Genomic DNA, 22,154 nt, shown 5'->3' with positions numbered 1-22,154 from the left:
TTTTAATTTAAAATTAAAATTTATATTATTATATTATTAAATTTGGATTGTAAGATGAGTGTATTTTTTTTAGAGAGACTCAAAATATATATTTTTTTATAAATTGGAAAAAGATTATTTGACAAAAAAATCATTTTTGTGTCATTATGTTGTTAGTCCATGTTGGTGTTTATGATTATTATTATTGATTATAGAATAATTTTGAACCAATCACGACATGTAAATGATGTTAAAATATGGTCAAATATCGTTATCTTATTCTTAATGTGATGACGAGAGATAATGGTAAGTGTTACAGATAAAGTATTGAAAGAGCATAAACATAAAGATAGATGACAATGATCTAAGGATAAAATATATGTTATTGAGCAATCTGGTGACAAAAGACTAGGTCTCACCTGGGTTCGATCATTTTCATGGCGGGTACAAGAATAGGATGCATAGTGGATAAAGGAGTGTGTGTCCAGATTCAGGTGAACTTGCACTTTTAACCCCACACTCTCAACCCATGCACCACCCTTCTAAGTACCTATCTTTTTCGAAAACTATTGTTTTTTCCTTTCCTACCAAAACCAGCCTATTTCATTATATCACCAAAACAATCAACAAGGAAACTGATTGGGTAGAAGGGTATCTAATTCCCACATCTCATCATTCACATTAGGACAAAACCCCATCTTTATAGTACCTCCATTTCCTTAATATAAACCCTCAATCTTTCAGCCACCTCAAACCAACCAACCAGACTAAATTAAACACAAAGATGGACTTGGCATGGTGGTTTCCACTTCCATGTCTCCTTTCTGCTTCAACAATGTTTACCTTGCTGGCTTTAACAGGAGGCTTGTTCGTATATCTGTATGCACCTTATTGGGGTGTAAGGAAGGTTCCAGCTCCACCTTCTTGGCCTCTTGTAGGACACCTTCCCTTGCTGGCTAAATATGGTCCCGATGTCTTCTCAGTCCTTGCCAAACAATACGGTCCCATTTACAGGTTAGTTTATTTACATGTATATTATGATCGGTGCAACATTTATGTGTATTGATGAGGGTCAAAATTTCATATCAGCAAATTTGTTTGTGTTTTTCTCTGGTTGTAATGTCTGAACCGAAACTCCTCTGGGAGGAAGATGGTAAACAGAATGATGATGGCAGATAGATTTTGACCTGAGATGTGTGTGTGCCCCAGAAGTAGATATAAATTTTAAAAAAAGTGATTATTGTATGATCCAATTGTCCTACGTGGTCTGGTTTATTCAGATTGTCGCTTGCTTCCATACACAAAACTGAGAAAGGGCCCAGTGCAAGCGTGGTATGCTTTGGTGGCTTTCTCAACTCCAGCCACCAATAATACCAAATATTAATTCTTTATTATACTTTTTTATTATTATTATCATTTACTTTTCAGAAATCATATATTAATACTCATTTTTTTAATCAACACCTATCCTATTCTGACGCATTAAAGCCTTTTTTTTCTCACTCTTTCTAGATGTTATTTCATATAGTCAGTGTTTTGGATTAAATAAACAGTGTCCAATGGGGAAAATTAAATCTGGTATTCCTTTTCCCACTCCAATTCATCACAAAATGAAATGAATGAATTATTATTCGTTTGAAAGATGCTCTTCCACAATTTCTGTGTGACACCATCGATAGTTTTTACTATTATTTTTAATGGAAAACTTTTATGATGTAGGAAAATTTGTTGACGCTATTATGATAATGAACAATATCTATAGAAATTGAAAGATTTGTTTAGATTTTAACTTTTATATAAAAACTATTCCTAGTACTTAAGAAGCTCTTTTTACGTTTTCCTTATATTTTCAGTTTATGAAAAAATTATCCAGTAATATTTTTTTTTACTAACTTGGCTTTTAAAAGTTAAAAAAAAAATTCGATCGTGGGATGTAAAAATTAACTGAAACTATTCAATGTTCTCAATTGTTCAAGATCGAGTATCTAGTAGTTATGTAATAATTTATTTAATTTTAGGTAACGAGGCAGAAATATGAGAGAGAAAAAAGTATAAAATAAAATAGAAAATAAAGATATAATCAATAGGAAAATGGAGGTAAATCTTGGATGAAAGATAAAATGAAAGCGATTAAAACTTCTTTGGAAATGTGAGTATGTTTGTATTGTTCTTTTTAAGGTAAAAAAAAAGCTATTAATTTGATAGAAAGGAAAAGAGTTTAGGACACTTGTTTTGTGGAATCAATTGAAAAAAGAAAGTATGTCACACATATATAAAACAATTTTAGAGTGATACATGTAATTATAAATCACATGTATTTTAAATTAATTAATTTTTTAATAATTAATAATATTATATTAAAGATCAATTTGCCATATTAAATAGTGTCAAAGGTAACTATTAAACTCTAGTCTATTTCATAACAGATTGGATTTCCACATAATTTTTTATGATTTAATAGGTCATGCCACAATTATTAAAGACCTATTATGTGTTTATTTAGTCATATATCCTAAAAAATTACTACTGCTATTGGGCTAGAAAAAGTTTTAGTCTTATTTTTGTATGATTCTTTTGTAGTGACTACCGTTAAGCAAATATCATTTCGGAATAGAATTATTTACTAAGTCAACCTACCATCTTCTAAAAAAAAATAGTTTTTTTTTCCTAAATTTATGTGTCCTGTTGTTAATATAAAATGTTATTGATATTTTTTTTTTCTCTTTTACAACAACGAATAGAGGTCAAATTTTAATGAGTATATCAGTTGATGTTAACGGGAATAAAATTGTTTATAATATTGAGCCGAAAAATGCCTTTTTTATATTAACATTACATTAAAATGAATTTTGCTTGAATTGTTGTCTTGTTTATTTGTATTTTATCTCTTTAAGCACTTTCTCTTTCACATAAATTACTTTCTGCCATGCCAATTTTTTTTATGTTAGTTAAAATTACTCTTCTTTTTTTAATTAAAGTTAACCTTTTTGTATTTCTAAAGTCTATAAAATATCAACAAGAATTCATGACTTACAATCAATTAATACAAACTTATTGTGGGTATAAATTTTAAAATAACTATTACAAAAAATTAGATTACAATAAAATTTGTTCACACCATCGCTGGATTCATTTTTATTAGTTATAGTTATAAAATGAGATGGGTTTTGTGTACGCTTATCGAAGAAATATGGTTTAGAAATATAAAATAATTAAAAATAAAAATTATAATAATTAAATTAAAAAAAATGAAACACACCTTTTCTAAAATTACTCTTAAATAATTTAATTCCTTTTATGAAAAAAAAAACAAAGCAATGTAAATATTCATATTTAAGACATTCAACATTAATAGTAGCGAATATGATCAGGTGATTATAAGTTATTTAGTAATTATCGTCAAATAACATTCACCATCTTCTTTGACACAGTCAAAAGAGCTAAACTATTATCTGGATAATAGGAATGAAAATGACAGTTTTTTTTAAAAGAAATGATTTATTAAGAAAAAGAATTACATGTATTTTTGTATCCAAAATTTTAAGAGAATAAATTTACAAGTTTTCTAATTTATATACTGATCAATATTTTTGTCTTTAGACTTATTTAGATTTAATGATTCAGTAAGAAAAATAAAATGAGAAAGAATTACTATATTGTGTAGTATGGTATATTATTGTGAGTCATATTTTCCAAGTTTTATTTATTTTTGTCATTCTTATTAAATAGCACTTAATTCTAATTAAGTTTGAAAGTGATATTTAAAATTGTGCATTGTATGATTTGTGAGTGGGTTACTGTTGTAAATGGTTTTCCTGTTATTAATTGGTGCAGATTCCATATGGGGAGACAACCACTAATAATTATAGCAAATGCAGAGCTGTGCAAAGAAGCTGGAATTAAGAAATTCAAAGATATTTCAAACAGAAGTATTCCATCACCAATATCTGCTTCTCCTCTTCACCAGAAGGGTCTCTTCTTCAGCAGGTATGCAAATTTTCTTCCACTCACATTTTCAACAATACTAATCTTATTCCTGCACTTTCTGTTTATACATATTACTCTCTTTTTTTTCACTTACTTTCTCTTATTTTGATGAAGAAATGCAAATTAATTTTACATCATTTGATTATCATTTGACAAGTTTTATACAAGTAAAATGGTGTATATATATTTTTTTAAAAAGAGAGTAAATATAATGGAAAATAATATCAAATAGGTGAAAGAAAAAAATATCATTTTTTTTCCAATATGATGAACCCTTAGAATTTCTAGGTTTTTTTTACTCGGAATTTCTGTAAAAATAGCTTATATAACATTAGAAAAGTTTATTTATTAAAAAACCATTAAAAAAAATGCACTTTTGTGGATCTACACAAACTCCAACAATTATGTCCAATGCTTTGTGGGCATGTGATATAAAGAAGTCAAAATATTTTTATAAACTTTTTGTAATATTATTAGTGGAAACACGTGGGTAGGATATGTGTGTCTATTTCTTTTAAGTGAAAAATTATTAAACTATAAAAGAATTTCTATTAAAAATAATTATAACAAATAATTTTTATTATTGCATAGTTCTTTTATAAATATTGATTTAAATTTCAAAAATTAGTTATTAAAAGAATAAAATGATAAAATAACCCTTTTAATTTATAAAATAATTAAATTTAAAAAATAATCATTTAAAGAATAAAAACAGAAATGTCACTATTTTAATTTAAAATAACGGTTATTTAAGGAGTAAAATTTATATATATACACACGAAAAAATAATTTATCTCTATATATAAATATAGAAGTATATATTATTTAACTTTTCTTTTTTTTATTATGGTGCTTATTTTATCTTATATTAATTTGCCTTTTCTATTTTATCTGTTAAAAAAAATATAACTTGTCACACAAACTAAAATTATAGCAATGAAAATCTTAATTTTGTAAGAATTGCGGAACTGAATAAATTGATAAAATGACTTAATGAACAAATAATTACTCAACTGATCCCTTAAATCAATAGTTGAACCCTGCATAAGATTTTTTGACTGAATACCAAATCGTCCTACAAAAGTTGAACCATTTCATGAATTGACAATTAAAATTTGAAGGAACAAATGACTGTAAAATGCATTAACAACGGCTGTTAATATGTTTTGGAGATTGCTTACCAAGAGAAATAATTAAGGACAAGAGTGTTTGATTCCATATAAAGAATTTTATTTATTTGACTTTAGTTTTGTTATACGATAATAGCTAGATTAAGGTTGTCATGGTTAATTATTTTTTTGATCAGAAATTTATATGTTGATGTTGTGAAGTGAGATTTAGATTGTGCATGTTACAGACAAGTGAGTGACGTGAAATTTGAATGGTTGTGCGTAAAACTGTAGAAGTCATTTGTTTAGAGTATGGTTCTGTAGTAGTGCACTGAGTTGAATATAATTTTCTTTCTCTTGTGTAATGATTAAGGTGAAATGATCATAGGTTAAAAGCTTAGTGCTTCTGAGAAACTGTTGTAATTATAGTGAAGCATCTAAAATCTAAAGTGTGTTGGAACTTGGTGGGCAGGGACTCACAATGGTCTACCATGCGAAACACTATACTATCGATCTACCAACCATCACACTTATCCGGATTAGTGCCACTGATGCAGTCTTTCATAGAATCTGCCACTGAAAACCTTGACTCTGAAAAAGAAGACATTGTTTTTTCCAACTTGTCCCTCAGACTTGCAACTGATGTGATTGGGCAGGCAGCATTTGGTGTGAACTTTGGTCTTTCTAGACCCAATTCAGTTTGTGATTCTATCAAGAGTGTTGACAGTGACCATGCAACTCCTGCTAATGACAATGAAGTATCCGATTTCATCAACCAGCACATATACTCCACTACACAACTCAAGATGGACTTGTCTGGTTCCTTCTCCATTATATTGGGTCTGCTTTTGCCAATACTTCAAGAGCCGTTTAGGCAGATTCTGAAGAGAATTCCAGGAACCATGGACTGGAAGATTGAGCGTACAAACCAAAAACTAAGTGGCCGTCTTGATGAGATTGTAGAAAAAAAAATGAAAGATAAGACCCCAAGTTCAAAGGATTTCTTGTCACTCATACTTAATGCCAGAGAAACAAAAGCAGTTTCAGAGAATGTCTTCACACCAGACTACATCAACGCAGTTACTTACGAGCATCTGCTTGCTGGTTCGGCAACCACCTCCTTTACCTTGTCTTCTGTTATCTATTTGGTTGCTGGACATCCTCAAGTTGAGAAAAAATTGCTTCATGAGATAGATGCCTTTGGTCCTGTCGATAAGATTCCGACTTCTCAAGATCTTCGTGACAACTTCCCTTATCTCGATCAGGTTTGTTAAACCAGACACAAAATCTCATACAAGTTTGAATTTGATAACTTTTGTTACCATTTTTTAATGCACTCTTCTGCTAATTCAAATTCAACAAATATTTAATATATTATACCTTTGTGTGCTTTACCTAAAATAGGTGATCAAAGAGGCAATGAGATTTTACACTGTATCTCCATTAGTTGCTAGAGAAACATCAAATGAAGTGGAGATTGGAGGCTATCTTCTCCCAAAGGTTCATAAAATATTCATTTTATTTTTCAAATTTTTTCTTTTCCGAAAAGTGTTTGATGAAAAGTTAGTCTTGTTATGCACACAAATAAACTGTTTGTTTTGGTATACATTCTCTTCACAAATCTCAGTCATAAAATTAACTGTTTTATCTGTGCGCTGCTGAATCTGGTTTGGTATAAGCAGGGGACTTGGGTGTGGTTAGCACTTGGAGTTGTGGCAAAAGATCCCAAGGACTTTCCAGAGCCAGAAAAGTTCAAACCAGAGAGGTTTGACCCCAACTGTGAAGAAATGAAACGAAGGCATCCTTATGCTTTTATACCATTTGGAATTGGTCCTCGAGCATGCATTGGCAAACAATTTTCCCTACAAGAGATCAAGCTTTCTCTCATTCATTTATATCGGAAATACTTGTTTCGGCATTCACCAAATATGGAAAACCCCTTGGAACTCCAGTATGGGATAGTCCTCAACTTCAAGCATGGGGTCAAGCTCAGAGCCATAAAAAGAACACAAAGTTACTAAGAAAACCGATAAGATCTTTCATATACTCTACACTGCAGAGTTCAGATGATTTTATTATCTTATAAATGTTAAAGTCTGCTAAAATCCAAATATTAGCAAATGTTACCTTACGTAGAATTTCAGCCTATAGCTTGTGTAATAGAATACCTGAAACATGTTATGAAGTTTATCAAAATTCCGTGTTTTTTAATAAATATCAGCTGGGCACACTTCCTACAAGATTCTGGATGGCATTATCTTTTGTGGGAAATATTCTTTAACAAAAATCAGAGGACAGTGAGTAATATCAATACCCATAAATGAACAATTGTACAGATGGAGACCCCTCATAAGTATTATCAAACATAAGCTACTTCTGCCTAGCTAACTCAATTTAAATTGCATGGAACAACAAGATGTTGAACTTCTTGGAAAAAATAATGATAAAATACACAAAGATGTTGAGCTTCCACCACATTCTCATACCATGTAAACTGGGCCATTTCCCTTTCACCGTAGCCTCACCGAGCTCTTGTCCAAGTGAAGTGGCCTAGAAAGGTTGATTGAAGGGTCAGAAGCTGTAGTGCTTTTGGAATCTCCATTGGAGAAAACCGCTGCCCTCTTGAGAAATTGAAACTCATCCATGGACTGTTGCCTTTGAGCTCTATTATACACATGATTACTACTTGTCTTTAGCTTTGCCTTTGTGGACTGAGTCAGGTTCATGTAATTAGGCCTAGCAACAGCATTACCATTACTGTCATCAGTCCTGTCACAAGTGTTCCCAGACATTGGTGTTGTAGATGTACAAATGGAAGATGATGCAGAACTCTCATCATATCGAAACTCAGAACTTGGACTTGAGGATGAACGAGTAGCTTGGCCAAAATGGGGAGGCCTAGCAGAAACCCTTGTTGTCATGTTGTTCTTCTTGACTTTGACCAAACATGATTTGGAATTAGAGTTCACAAAGGATTCTTCAAACTTCTTTGCATGTGGGGTTTTATCTAACAAGCCTTCAGCCTGAGATTGCTCCATCAATCTACTCTCCCAAGGCTTGGCTGCCATCCAACGCTCCAACCAAGTCCACCCCCAGTTAGCTTTGTTAATCTCATGGCTCTTCAGAGAGGAAACAGAGCCAGTAGTTCGTGAATTATAACTTGAGGTTGATCTGCATTGCTGGAATACATATACACAATTTTAAACAACTTTTTAAGAAAGGACATTAAAAAGCAGCATAGTTTCAACTTTGTTATTGCTTGTTAAGGGAATCAAGTTGAAATACTTGTTATCATGATTTTAAGAAAATATTTATACATATGGCGTCAAAACAACTCAGTAGCTTTTAATTTAGATAAATAGATTATGTAAATTTTACCACAAGCTCACTGCAACAATAGAAACATCCAAAAATACATCATAATTATTTCAAAATCAATTATAACCGGAACAAAAATGTTCATTTTTTTTTTCAAACTCACTCGATGAAACTCGGTTGCACTTACCTTTTGAGCAAGAGAGTAAGCAATTGCTCTTTCCCTTTTGAAAGCTCCTTCTTGCCTCATCTGAATCTTTGCTTTAACATCTTCCACAGTTCCTCTGCTGTCACACCATCCTTCCTGCACATTCCGTTAGACACTACACCACATCAACGAAACAGAAACACGAGCTTGCATGAGTGAGTTATGATACCTCAGCTTGCTTCAAAAGTTCAAGCTTACTGCGCCTTTCATTAAGCATGTTCTGCACAGCTTGCCCCTCTATGGACATTCTCACACGACGAGCTCTTACACGGGCCTGAACCCGAACCAAGGCCTGCATACACCTAAGTGTCACCGCAGCTTGTTTCCTCACCTGTCTCCCCCGAACAAGAGCTTGAATCCTCACCACTCCTTTCAATGCCCTCAAAGCCCTTCTTGCCTACAATCATAACCACGCAACTATCAACAACAAATAATCTCTCCCATTCCATTAATGATCCACATATTCCAATGTCATGGTCAAAACAGTTTATATAAACATAGCAGGTTTTGAAGTTGAGTTAGACAGAAATCTACTAATTAGTCAATGCAGTATCTTATTGAAAAGCGGTAAAGATGATTAGAATGAAGATCCATACCAAGAAGGCACGGAAGGCAGTTTGGATTCTTATGGCGGCCCATTCTTGCTTGACGAGTCTGAAATCCTTAGGTGGTGCTCGAACCACAGCGGCTACTGCGGCCGTGTAAGCATCTGCTGCTACAACAGGTGGAGAATCAGACCCTTCAGAAGCTGCTTTGTGGTGGTTTCCTTTGATAGCCTTCCAAGAACCCACATCCCCAGAAGAACTCCTCCATAGCCTCCACTTCTTGCTCTTACCACCCTCTTTCACCTACACACAAGCCAAACCAGTCATGAAAAAAGAGTAGAGTTTAGATGGACTCATGCACTTTGAAGTGTATGGAAGTAACCGACTAACATGTTCGTCCTTGTCTGGTTTCTTGAGTCCGATTAAAGCCTTCACCCATTTTCCTGATGCACCCATGATGAAGCAGGTGTTGAGTTTAGCTTTGCTTCTTTGAAGGAAGCTGGTAAGCTGGTGTCTGTCAAATGAGCTCAAACAAAAGCCAAAGTTTTGTTTTGTTTTGTTAAACGTAACTGAGTTACAGCGTAGAATGTCGGAGAGAGAGAGAGAGAGAGGGTCGTGAAGGGATGTAACGTTGGGAGATTTGAAATTCAAAACGTGGAACGGACAAAGTGGGGGTTGACAATGTTGGTCCCGCATGATGAAGGAATCGTTTGATGTTGCATTGGAACAGGGCGCCACGTCACGTTGAGGTTCAGGGTTTGAGGTGGGTGGGGCCCACTGACTTTGTTGGGAGACATTTGTTGTGACCTATATATATATATATATATATATATATTAATTTTATATTTTTAATTATTATTTTTAATTTTAGTAATGATTTTTAAAAATTTAAATAATTTCTTATAATAAAATATTATTTACACAGCATTATTTATAATATTTTTATTTTAATAAATAAAAATTATTTTATTCATAATTATATATCTTTTATTTTTCAACTTTATCATTTTTAATTATTACTTTTAAAATTTAAATAATTTATAAATATTTAAAAATACACTTACAGGCGCGATTGTTAATAAAGGCATAAAAAGGTACGAAGCCTTTGGTGTGTAGTGTAGTACCTGAAAAGGGTTACGAAGTCAGAAGTAAGTAAAGTGTTACCAAAAGCCTTTTAGCATATTTCTCTTATTACTTTTTCTTTATTTTCTTATTTTGAATTTTTTAAGATAAAATATAAAAATTACACTGAATAAAACTTTCTAAAGACACTAAATAGAACAGTATTTTAAATTGGTAAATAAAAATAATAATTATAAAAAAATAAAAGTTAAACTTGATTAATACTAATGAATTAATCTAGATAAAAATATTAAAGTTTTTAATGAGAATTTAACGATTAAAGTGAATAGATAAATAAATAAAAGGGTGGGACATCCGGCGAAATGCTAGACGAGAGGGATCTTTCTTGCAAACAAACAAAGAGTTAGTGCAAAAGAGATCTGACACTTTGTTATGTCAAGGGCCCTTCGTCTCCGTCTTCTTTTCTCATAACTTTTTTCCTGTTAAGTGCAGCAGAAAACAACCTTACAGACGAGATTAATTACCTTACGTTCCTGTCACGTTTATTAAACTCATCACTATGATATTAGAAGTGTACTAAGTTTAATTTCATTCACAAAAAAGGTGAGGTTATATATATATATATATATATATATATATATATATATATATATATATATTTTAAATTGTTTTCAGTTTTTAGTTTAGGTGAGACTCTTAACACATTTTTTGTAAGATAGTATATATATCTTAATCATAAAATTATATATTAACAGATAGTTCTATAACAATTGGAACAATTGATTCAAGCATAGTCAAAATTTTATTAAGATAAATTTTAACTTATTAAAGAGATAAACTTTTAAATTTCACTTGACTAAAATAAAAATAAGGTTAAGTTTAAATTTATTATAACGAAATTTATTATTTATTAAATTTATTATTTAACCTGATATTAATTCATCACTAAATCATCTATTAGTGTCTTATATATATATATATATATATATATATATATATATATATATATATATTATTATATAGTGAAGAAGATAAGTTGAGAAAAAATAAAATTAATTTAAATATATATAAAAGTGCAAACTTTAAATTTAGATATTGTAATTTTTTTACTTATTTATTTTATGTTCCAATTATTTTCTAAGAATCTCATTTAATTTTGAGATAATCATATTGTTTTGCTTATAAATGTAGACACTTCATTGAACATTTCATTAATAAAAAATTTTAAAAAAATTATTAATAATGTTTGAGAAAGAAGAGGATAATCAGAAAAATAAATATCAATAAAATCTGAGTTGAATCTTACATTAGAAAAAATTTCAATAGAAAAACTATAATCTACTTAAATAAGTTGGGGGGTCATAAACACTAACTATCACCTTTGATACTATAAATGACTATTTAGAGATTAAATTTAATATAAGGACAAATAAGACCTATAAAACGTAAATTCAATTTAATAAAACTTTGATATAGGTGTGAACTTAAAACCTAAAGATAAAGAGATTTTTGAGTCATGTAGCAATTTTGTTATTACTTGGATTTTCATATATTAATATCGTTTTAAAGGGAGTTTGGATTTTTATGTTTTGTCTTTGTTGTTTAGTGATGAGGACCATTCGACTGGATTGTGCAGAGAGGAGCGAGAAGTTGGAGAAATAAAGTAGTAGCAGTTGAAAATCAGAGAAAATGTAAAACCAGGCTTCTACTTTTTTTTTATGGCATTAGCAGGGATTTGGAAATCCGATAAGCAGTAATTTCCATCCTCTGTTTTTTGGAGAACAGTGAAGCATCGATTCACAGGAATCCAAAGACAAAACCAGAAACAACTCAAATAAACTATAATAAAATGCTGCCTTCACTCTCTTTCATTGCCTGCTTAAAGTTGAAAGCCAAATTTGAACCTTTGGGGGTGACTTCCAACACTGCATAATTTACTCCACAAATTAATTACTTTTTCTTCTTTTTACAAATTTTGAGGTTCAATTTGGTGGGAATCTTAAAATTTAAACTTCAACTTTTTTATAATTGAATAATATTATCTCTCATTGGTGTTGATCTGTTAGTAGGCTGTATTTTGATGATAAGGTTTTCTGAAGTTAACTTTAAATTAATCTGATTTTATAAAATTGATTTTAAGTGAATATGAATATGTAGTAACGTGATTTTTTTAAATAATAGTAAACTTTTTTTAAAAAAAAGTGGTTTTAACATATCTGAAAACTTCTGATTTTTAAATTGTTTTCGAAGATGTAATTGTAAAACAAATATTTGAATATAAGTTTATGCAACATATATTTTTATTAAGTTAAATGTAACTCAAATCTGAAATTTACGAGTGTTTTTAATGCATTGTGAAATATAACGAGTAATGAAAACACCATTGAACTTGTTTTACATGTAAAATGAAAATTTAAATATATTTATAACTTATAAAAATAGTTTGGTGCCGCAAGTTGGTCTAATAATTTGAAATAATATGTTTTGGTTTTTAATTTGAGTCAATTCATTTTAATATTTGGTTTAAATAAGCTTGTTTCAATTACTATCTTCGTTGACTTATTTTGATTTTTGATCTATTTTAAGTTTTAGCTTGAGTTAGTTTGTATGAACTTCTGGTTTAATGATTTTCTTTACACTCACATGTCAAATGTGTATTCAAGTATATTTACAACTTATAACATAGTTTGGCTTGAGTCAGCCTTGTCTTGCAATTTGGGTTTTGGTTTTTAATTTGGGTAGAACTCATTTTGACATTTGGTCTAGACTACTCGTCTTGACCATCAACCTGCTTTAATTTATTTTGACCTTACCTTTTTTGAGTTTTGGCTTGAATTAATTCATTTTGACTTTCCGTTTAATGATCTTATTTCAACTTTTGGTCTAACCAACTTAGAGACCTTTGCCTTAGTCTCGCTCAAAAACAACTCTTGTCGGGTCAACTCGATTCAACCTTTGATTTAGATTGACTTAACTCAAATTTTAGTTCAAATGAACTCAATTCAACCTTTAAGCCAAAACAAATAAGTTTGACCTTTAACTCAGATTGAAAATATTATTTTTAAAAGTTAATTAAAGTTTTATAATCACATCAAACTCACTTTAATTTTAACCTTAACCCACTTATAGGCCATAAATCAAATTGACATCTCTATCTATAAGTTTTCAACAATAATTTATTAAATAATTAGGTATAAAAGTTATTCCTTCTACTACGTTATAATAGTTATTTAAGATTTTCTTTTCCACAAAATTAAGGAAAAAGAGTTTAACTTTTATTTTTAATATGATTTTACGTTGATTATTTATCATATTTCTTCTCGTATTATTAATTTAATGTATGTTTAGTTGTTGTTGCATTTTTTTTTCTCTTTATGGTCTTAAAACCTTTTTCATATTAGTTAAATGAAGGGTAGAATAGAGGAAAAAAACAGTATTTTAAAATTAAAATATGAAAGTAAATCGAAGAAACTACAAGTAAAAAGAAACAAAGGAAATTAAAATCTTCTTAAAAAGTATTTATAAAGCTTTTCCTTATGGCATAACCAGCATTCTAAAAAAGATAGTATTAAATATTGAAAACTATACACTCTTAACCTGCATTAAGATGATTTCAACTAATTCTCTCCCAATAAAAATTTCTTTATTTTTATTGCCATTAAATTTATCCATACTTTGCACATTATTCGCCATTGGCAGTATTTTTCAAATTAATTATCTCTTCTTCTCCTAAGTTATTTCCCACTTTATTATTGAGATAAAATTTAAATTTATCAGATAATAAATACTTAATAAACTACCTATAAAATTTATTCTAACTCTTGATTCAAACTGATATTTAGGATGATTTGTTTCTAAAAGGGATTTAAAGACATAACAGAATTTAAAAAAAAAATAGTGTTGTGCAGTGGTCAACATTCGTCGGATCCATAGTCAAACAAAAGTTTATAAAAACATTATTATATGATGAAAGAACAACGAAAAGTAAGAGACAGATGGTCAACGAACGAGGTGAGTCGCTTTTCTTGTTTTCCATTTTGAAACTGTTGTTTCCAAACCTTTCATTGAAACAAAACAAATAATAAAAGCAAGCTTACCTATTAAAATATTGCATATTCCAAAACTATCGAAACACGTTCATCTTCATTTTAAAAAAAGTAGTATCGTTGGATAAGGCAAAATAAATTTTAACCCAAAAAAGTACGCGTCTAAATATTTTGGATGATTTATAATTAGTTATATCAATTAATTTTATTCGACTTTAAATCAAATGAACCATTTATCATAAACACAATTCACGTTAAATGGAAAAAACTCAAAAGTAGAAAAATGGCTCAACCACGAGGACACATCTATAAGTAAAGAAAACGTTTTAATTAATAGTAGACATATTTTGAATTTTCCACACCTACGTTTTTTCAACATTGTCTCTTTTATTAAATAATTTTTTAATTTAGAAAATGTTATCTTCTCTGTCATTTTTCTCTTTCTGCCCAAACAGAACATTATTGTTCAAAATATAGCACGTTGTCAGACTAGCTCCCGTGACCTTATCTCCCCCAAACATAATATTACATTATCCCAAATATTCAGACTGTAAATAAGTAAATAAGTGCTACCTCGTGATATGTTAAAGCCATAAGTATGTTGTAGCATGTCTACTTAAATATATTCCTAGCATTGCAGTCATCTAATATCATACCCGGTGAAAATCCGTCAAATGGTGACGATGATTCTTGTGATTAACAAGATTGTTAAAATAAAAACTCAAGTGATCCCTGGTTACTGATATGGATTTGACGAACAAGAGTTTGTTTTCATTCACAACATCTCTTAGAAATTTCAAGGGGAAATAACTACCTTTGTATTGCATCCATAGTTCGTATGAGTCTATACAAATTTTAAGGACAAGGAAAAAATGAGTAGCATAAATATGGAACTCTCAAGATATGACAAACAAAATTGGACATTAGTTAATTTAATCGGTATATCTGTGAATATGCAGTAATACTCAGTTAGAGATATTCCTGTAAAATTAGTTCAGTAAGAAGGTAACATCGTAACTTGTTGCCGTTAAGGGTGAGCATTGAGCAATCATGCTGCCGAAACTGATCGAGACTTTTGCTGTTGAGGTGGTGGTATGCCAAGCCAAGACTTCATCATGTCGTATGTGGTGAAACTAATTGCAGCCGAAGGAACAATCTGTGAACAGAGCAAGTAATGTTTTACATATAGAAGCAAAAAGAAAGCACAGATGACATGCCAATGTTAAAGCTGATATTAACAATTTTAAGGAATCGGCCACAGTTATGGCTCGTGACTATTTTTAAGGGTGTTTTTAATATAGACATGTTTTTCACTGTTTATGAAATGAATGCATGTGTAGTTACTGAAGCAGGATAAAGAGCCTTCATAACTACCACGACTCACCAACTATTATTTTCAGTCCTCAGGTTGTTGGTCAACAGAAAAATTGGTGTACAACAGGATTAGTCACATGGTTTACTGTCCAATGTAATACAGTGGCATCAAATTCCATATCTAGTTTATTCAACTCCAAGAAAACCAATGCTAACAAAGATAAATCCCAGACAACAGAACGAATGCAAAAACAAATAGCATTTCTTTTACAGACAAGGCAAATAATATAAAAGATTAAACATGCATAAACTTGGGTATGATAAGGTGAGCATTACCCTTATATAGTTAATGCTTACGCCATGAAAGAGCTGCCTCCATCCTTGATTACGAACAATCGTCCTAAGTCCATCAATGGTATTTTTATATCTGACATTCTCATGAGTAGCGTTCTGCAGGCTGCCAACCTGTACAAACAAATAGAAGATTATGAGTAAAAGCTTAAACAAGGGAAATGTGCCAATACTATATGGTTGTAAAACTTGAATACGACCTAAAGAGGCTCAAACATCAAATTTTATACACGGCAAAAAGATTGCAGAGCTAATTAGCTAGACACCCATCTCATCATCACCAGAAAAGGGGAAAATGTTTATAAACCTGAGCTAGACAAAAAGTCATGCTTCAAATACCTGCATCTGTCTCTTGACAACATCTAAAGGGTATGTTAAAGTCTGCCCAAACAATCCAGCTAGAGCTCCACAAGAAAGACGCATCACAATGGACTTTTGATGTTCTTCTGGAAGGTAAGTCTTCAGTTTTTCATACATGTAGAACTTTAAACCAGCATATGGAAGAATTCCAGTAAGGGTTGGTCCTAAGGAAGAGAAAAAGGTGAGGTTTCTCATCATATGTAATGGAAAAAATTTAGGCAGTAAAATACAAGATAATAGCTAATATATGTTGTCAGAAAACATTATCTCCACAACATGTATTCCAACAGTATTCTCCACCACAATAACCAATTACGGCTGTCTTGGTAGATCCTGTAAGCTGCAACATACATACATACCTGCACCCCTATAAAGTCCACGGGCTCCGCCTTCCTTATAGACACTTGTGAGCACACCTTTAATGCCATTATGTGTAGGTTGAGCTCCTCTCATACCATCTTTGATACCTCCTCTTGTGTCCACCACCTATAAAAATTTAAACCACAGAAATACTAAACATTATTAGATTGTACACTAGAAGCAATTATTTCCTCATAAACTATCCCCTAGTCACTAAAGCTAATCTTTATCAATTTTAATTGACTAGGGTCATTATGTCTATTTCAACATTAAGGCATTAGCCTTCATACTTTCCTAGGAATTACCATAACTCATTAGGGATGGCACCGTTTAAGTCTCTTTTAACCAATTATAATTTAAAAAAAAAAATATGAAGAAAAAGACTACAGAGTCATTTATACTTGTACATACAACTATATTAAATAAGGGACACTTTTATCATTTTCAACATACAAGGACCTTGCAGGCGGGAGAGAATGGTCTTGTCCCTGATCACAAATATGCTTTGAGGGGGAATCTCCAAACTTGCAGCCCAAATGAAGCAATCCCCACGAAAATCCCCAAATGATAGGAAAATTTGCCGTCCCATAGACTATGCAAATTGGAATCAAGATACCACGATTCATCAAATCACCCTGAAGTATTCTATGAACACCACAAAAGTTTTTATGTCTCTCTATGAAACCGGTGGATGTAATTCTAATATAATATATTCTTCATCTATCTTTTTCCCTGGTGGTACAACCTTTCTTAAACTTTAATTCAAGTTTTCACTAAATATGAAAAAAGAGAAATAATGGAATGGATAATAATGGTCTCTCAATAATTCCATCAAGTCTATTTCAAAGCTTCAAATGTTCGAATCAGATAACTACCTGGTAAGCAAGTTTGGTACGAGCAAGATCCAACGGGTAGGTACATACAACTGAAGTTCCCCCTGCAGCAGAGCCTGCTAAAAGATCAATACAAGGACCCGAACCTAACATTGGATAATTATTCAAGATCCAACTTTTGTAGCGCTCATATGTCATAAAATGCAAGGCTGCATATGGAACAATGCGAATAACACCAGCCCCATTTCCCCTGAAATCACCACAAAAACAAGATTAACGATATATAATTTAAGCTGGAGAAAGCACCATGTTATGTAATCTTGAGTCTTACTTATATAATCCTTGAAAACCTTCCCTCTTGACTAATTTATTCAAAGATTGATACACCCCAAGAGAATGAAATCCAGGTGTCCTTGTCTGTAGATAAAATGAATAAAGGTTAAAAAGGAACATACACCCATTAAGAACTTTCTCACGAAGTAAAGATGGCAAAAGCAAAGTAACAACATCGTAAATGATGTACATCTAGCAAGTGACAACAAACATATAGCTTAAAACCAAAGTAAAACAAATATCCTTGAAGCAAGGGGCAGTAACCTATGAAAGTTAGTTGATGAGAGTAGAAATCAATGACTTCAAGACTCCAGCAAGAGGCACAAATCAAAGAGGATAATTTAGTTGAACCCAAGGCAACCCAAGACATAATATTATCCTCTCTTTACACATTTAAAAATCTTTCCTCCTTCCCTTATCTTCCTATTCTAGATCCAATATACCTCAGTTCCTTAGCACAAACTTACATTACATATTACTGTTGACTAGTATCATCATTATACAATAAGATATTTAAATCCATTATCATCAAACTTACAAGGCGATCTGATCGTACAAGCTTAGAATCGTGTTTTCAGTTAAATAAGTGAAGAAAAAGAGAGAAGAGAAAGAGTGGTGAACCTGCCAAAGTATCTTGACTCGTTCGAGAGGTGCAACAGCGGTTTTAGAAAGCGCACCAGCAAAGCCTCCGGCAATTAGCTCCTTGACATACACAGGAACGCCATCAAAACTAGACTGTTTCCTCTGAATGGATGCGTTGTCCACGAAACCAGCAATGGTAGACCCTTGTGAAGAATCCATCGATTCCAAAAATAAAAAGAAAATAATAAGAATTGAATTGTTATGAATCAGATTAAGGCTATCCACTCTGGAGCTCAGAAAACTCCTTATTCCATCTGCGTTTGGCGAAAGACAAGTGGGTGTGTTGCAATGGCAAGGAATTGGGTGTGTTTAGAATCACAAGCCAATCCCTTTCGGCAAAAATAAGAGACATCAACAGCAGACAAGAAGGAGCAAAGGGACCCTTTTCGATTGCAACAATGAAGAGGAATTTACACCGAAAGACAAGGGGTTGTCTGCCCCAAAGAACATAATCCCGTGAATCTGAATGGCGTGAAAATAAAAGGGTGAACAGAAAACCCTTGCTTTGGTGAAAAGGAGAAAAGGAAAACGGGTCTGTGATATGAGAGCTGGGGTGGATGAAGGAACAAACACCCGTTTTCCTTTGAACTGAATTGAATTTTGGGTTTTCTTGTTTTGATTTGACTTTTGATTAAATGACCCCTTTTTCTATGTTCCTATTTTCCCTTCCTCGCAACTGCCAGTTTGCAATCACATAGGATCTTTGATGATGTTTCACGTGGAATGCCGCCGTCACCATTCATCACATCATTTCTGATTTGTCCACGTGAATTTATACAGGAAAATATCTATACTGTCACATTCCTTTTATTTTTTAAAATTAAAAAAACTGAACACCAAAACAATTATCCGTTGCCAATTATATTACTATGAAAATTTCCTCAATTATGTGTTATCTTATGAGATTACACCAGATTAATTCTTTTTTTCATTGAAACATTGTTGAATGTTGTTATTTCTTTAATTAAAAAATATGATTATATAATTAAGATTATCTCAATTTGATTTATATCATTCAATGATCAATTTATTAAATTTCGTGACATTCTTTTATATTTTTGGTAATTAATTAATTAAAGGTGATAAAAAATAAATTAAATAAATCTAGCTAGATAATCCATTCTGGTTTAAATACTTTAATTGACAATACAAATTGAATATTTTTATTTAAATTAATTAATTAATTTGTTGATGACGTTAATATATATATATATATATATATATATATATATTAATTAAAAAGGAGAAAAATAGTTAATACTAGTTATTATTTTGAAAATAAATAAATTTATTGTCATCAGTGAAATTAACTACTCTATTTAATTTTTACGAATAAAGTAATCAAGTTGTAATATAAATAAGAATAGTAAAAATAATATCTTTCTCCTTAAATTTAAGAGAATAAAAGGGAAATTTAATTAACCGTAATTGATGGCAACAAGTGTATTGACTTGTGTATCGAATATGTAGCGGAATCTTAAGGATCTACATGGATTTTTAAAATTCAATATAAACTTAAATAATTGAATCGAAATTAAATCTGTATTCATATGTTGTAAAACTAGTGTGGATTTTTATAAATTCAAATATATTTGAATTTTAAATCCGTATTCTATTAAAATACAATAATTTGGATACTTGTTCTGATATTGATTTTTGAAATTACTTTTTTTTTCAAAATCATTTTAAACCTAAGTAATTTAAAATTATTATATAGTTTTAGACTGTATTTTTAAAAATGAAAATATATTGAAATTTTTTCTTTTTCATAGAATGTGAAATTGGTCAATAATTTAAAAGTTAAATCATTATTTTCATATATGGTATATATTCTCTATAAAGTTTGGTAGAGGTAGATGTGTTGAATGTGACTGTATATTACTTTTCCAATAAGAATGAAGAATAAATTATGTATTGCTCATAAGTTTAATATTAAACACAAAGGCAAAGGGATATCAATCGTTAGATTTTAGTAAAAATAACGTACATCTTTCTTAAAGATATGTTTTTGGTTAGGTTTGGCTAGCAACCCTCACGTAGGTTTTTCTTTAAAAAGAAAACTCTTATAGACATATTATTGAAAAAACATAAAATAACAATATAAAACAAGTAAATATAGTCTTATTTACTTTATTCTTTTTTTTATGTTCATAAATCAATCACTCATAATATTACTTAAAAATATTTGATATAAAATAATTCAATATATATTTAACTGTTATATATAAAACAGTTATTAAATTTTAACTGTTTTTTTATTTAACTATTTTTTAACTTAACTATTTTTTAATTAAAAATTACTTAAAAAACAAATAAAATCTATTAAAAAAAGTATTTATATTTAATTTTATAATTATAGCAATAATAAAATCTATTAAAAAAAGTATTTATATTTAATTTATTGTTTTTATTATTAAAAAAAATAAAAAAATTCACTTGTTATTATAATCAATTTTGGTCTTCTTTCCTTTAAATTACTAATATTTATTAGGAATGGATAATACAAGGCAAATCATTAAGGGGTTGACTTGTTAATTTGCAAGAGAAAATACATGATGAATTTAGTATTTTAGAATCGCTGAGGGCCGTCCAGCATATGTAAAAATTATTAATATATTATAATCTTTTAGTCAAACAAAATTATTTTATTTTGTTGTTCATTTATTTCAAGTTTGCATCCTTAAACCATTTATTTTCTTTTATTTAAGATTGATTAATCTTTATAAATTTTTTTCTTAAAAATATAAATTTTTTATGTTTTTTTTCTTAAAAGATTTAAATTTGACATATTTATTTAATGTAAATGTCAATTTTATGTTTATTTGGTTTATTATAATTTTATTGTCAATGATAAACTCATACAATAAAAATAAGAAAGTTTAAAATAAGAATATTATTATCACATTTGTATAATTTTTTTACAAAAGAAACTAACGAAACTAACATATAATTCTTATTTGGGATAAACCATACCAAATATAAGACGGACAAAAACAAACAAGTCAAGCTACGTTACCATCTCTAATTTGTAAAATTGAATTTAATGAAACATACATTATATATTCTCAAATAATATTTAATATATATTTTTATTACTATTCATTTAAACAAAATGATATTTATTCATATGTACAAGTGAGTTTTATACGATAATATTTCACACTAAATATCATTATTATTCCATCAAGTCATATCAACTATTATTACGTTGAATAGGGTTTGGTTTCCAATAAACATATTTATTATTCTTGATTTTAAGTTATTCTGAATTTACAGACAATCTTAAAAAAATCTTAATTTTAAAACAACTGATTTATAAATATATAACCTATTTTTTAAATATAAATTTAGATCCCTATTCAATTTTTTTAATTTTTAATTTATAGAAAGGTAAACTAGTTTTTTTTAAATGAATTTTGATTTATTTTCAGTCAAGTATTTATATTTATAATTAAATCAATTAAGTAATGAAACACATGCAGTTTTAAGAATGTTTTTTCATTACTCAGAAATTCATGATCGTTATTAAGTTAAACAAACTAAACGAAATCACATATAAGTATTAAACAAAGATATATATATATATATATATATATATATATATATATATATATATCCATAAATATATTTTTTTTGTCCTAGATATACATTAAATGTTAATACACCTTTTTATTGTCTATCAATTATTT

At 29.9% G+C, this 22,154-nt stretch overlaps 3 protein-coding genes across 3 annotated transcripts; 1 reads left to right on the top strand and 2 right to left on the bottom strand.

The window, feature by feature from the left end:
- The first annotated feature begins 372 nt into the window (after positions 1-372).
- On the top strand, positions 373-7,157 carry LOC148204172 (cytochrome P450 711A1-like). Its single transcript, XM_088107231.1, has 5 exons — positions 373-993; positions 3,814-3,966; positions 5,548-6,340; positions 6,480-6,575; positions 6,758-7,157. Exons 1-5 carry the CDS (start codon positions 764-766, stop codon positions 7,094-7,096), a joined length of 1,611 nt encoding a protein of 536 aa, XP_087963357.1. The 5' UTR covers positions 373-763; the 3' UTR covers positions 7,097-7,157.
- A 192-nt stretch (positions 7,158-7,349) lies between these two features.
- Positions 7,350-9,791, bottom strand: LOC124826069 (protein IQ-DOMAIN 6-like). The gene is made up of 5 exons (XM_047298827.2): positions 9,534-9,791; positions 9,195-9,446; positions 8,768-8,995; positions 8,581-8,694; positions 7,350-8,254 (listed from the first exon to the last, which is right to left on the bottom strand). Exons 1-5 carry the CDS (start codon positions 9,597-9,599, stop codon positions 7,586-7,588), a joined length of 1,329 nt encoding a protein of 442 aa, XP_047154783.1. The 5' UTR covers positions 9,600-9,791; the 3' UTR covers positions 7,350-7,585.
- A 5,268-nt stretch (positions 9,792-15,059) lies between these two features.
- LOC124826084 (mitochondrial carrier protein CoAc1-like) lies at positions 15,060-19,149 on the bottom strand. Its single transcript, XM_088107226.1, has 7 exons — positions 18,445-19,149; positions 17,822-17,907; positions 17,533-17,740; positions 16,657-16,783; positions 16,277-16,461; positions 15,923-16,051; positions 15,060-15,428 (listed from the first exon to the last, which is right to left on the bottom strand). The coding sequence occupies exons 1-7, from the start codon at positions 18,622-18,624 to the stop codon at positions 15,321-15,323; spliced, it is 1,023 nt and encodes a 340-aa protein (XP_087963352.1). The 5' UTR covers positions 18,625-19,149; the 3' UTR covers positions 15,060-15,320.
- Positions 19,150-22,154: the final 3,005 nt, after the last annotated feature.

Source organism: Vigna umbellata, chromosome 2, assembly GCF_029865625.1.
Source record: "Vigna umbellata cultivar VRB3 chromosome 2, Vumbellata_1.0, whole genome shotgun sequence".
In the NCBI taxonomy this organism is placed as follows: Eukaryota; Viridiplantae; Streptophyta; class Magnoliopsida; order Fabales; family Fabaceae; genus Vigna; species Vigna umbellata.
This window is presented reverse-complemented; position numbering and strand designations above follow the sequence as displayed.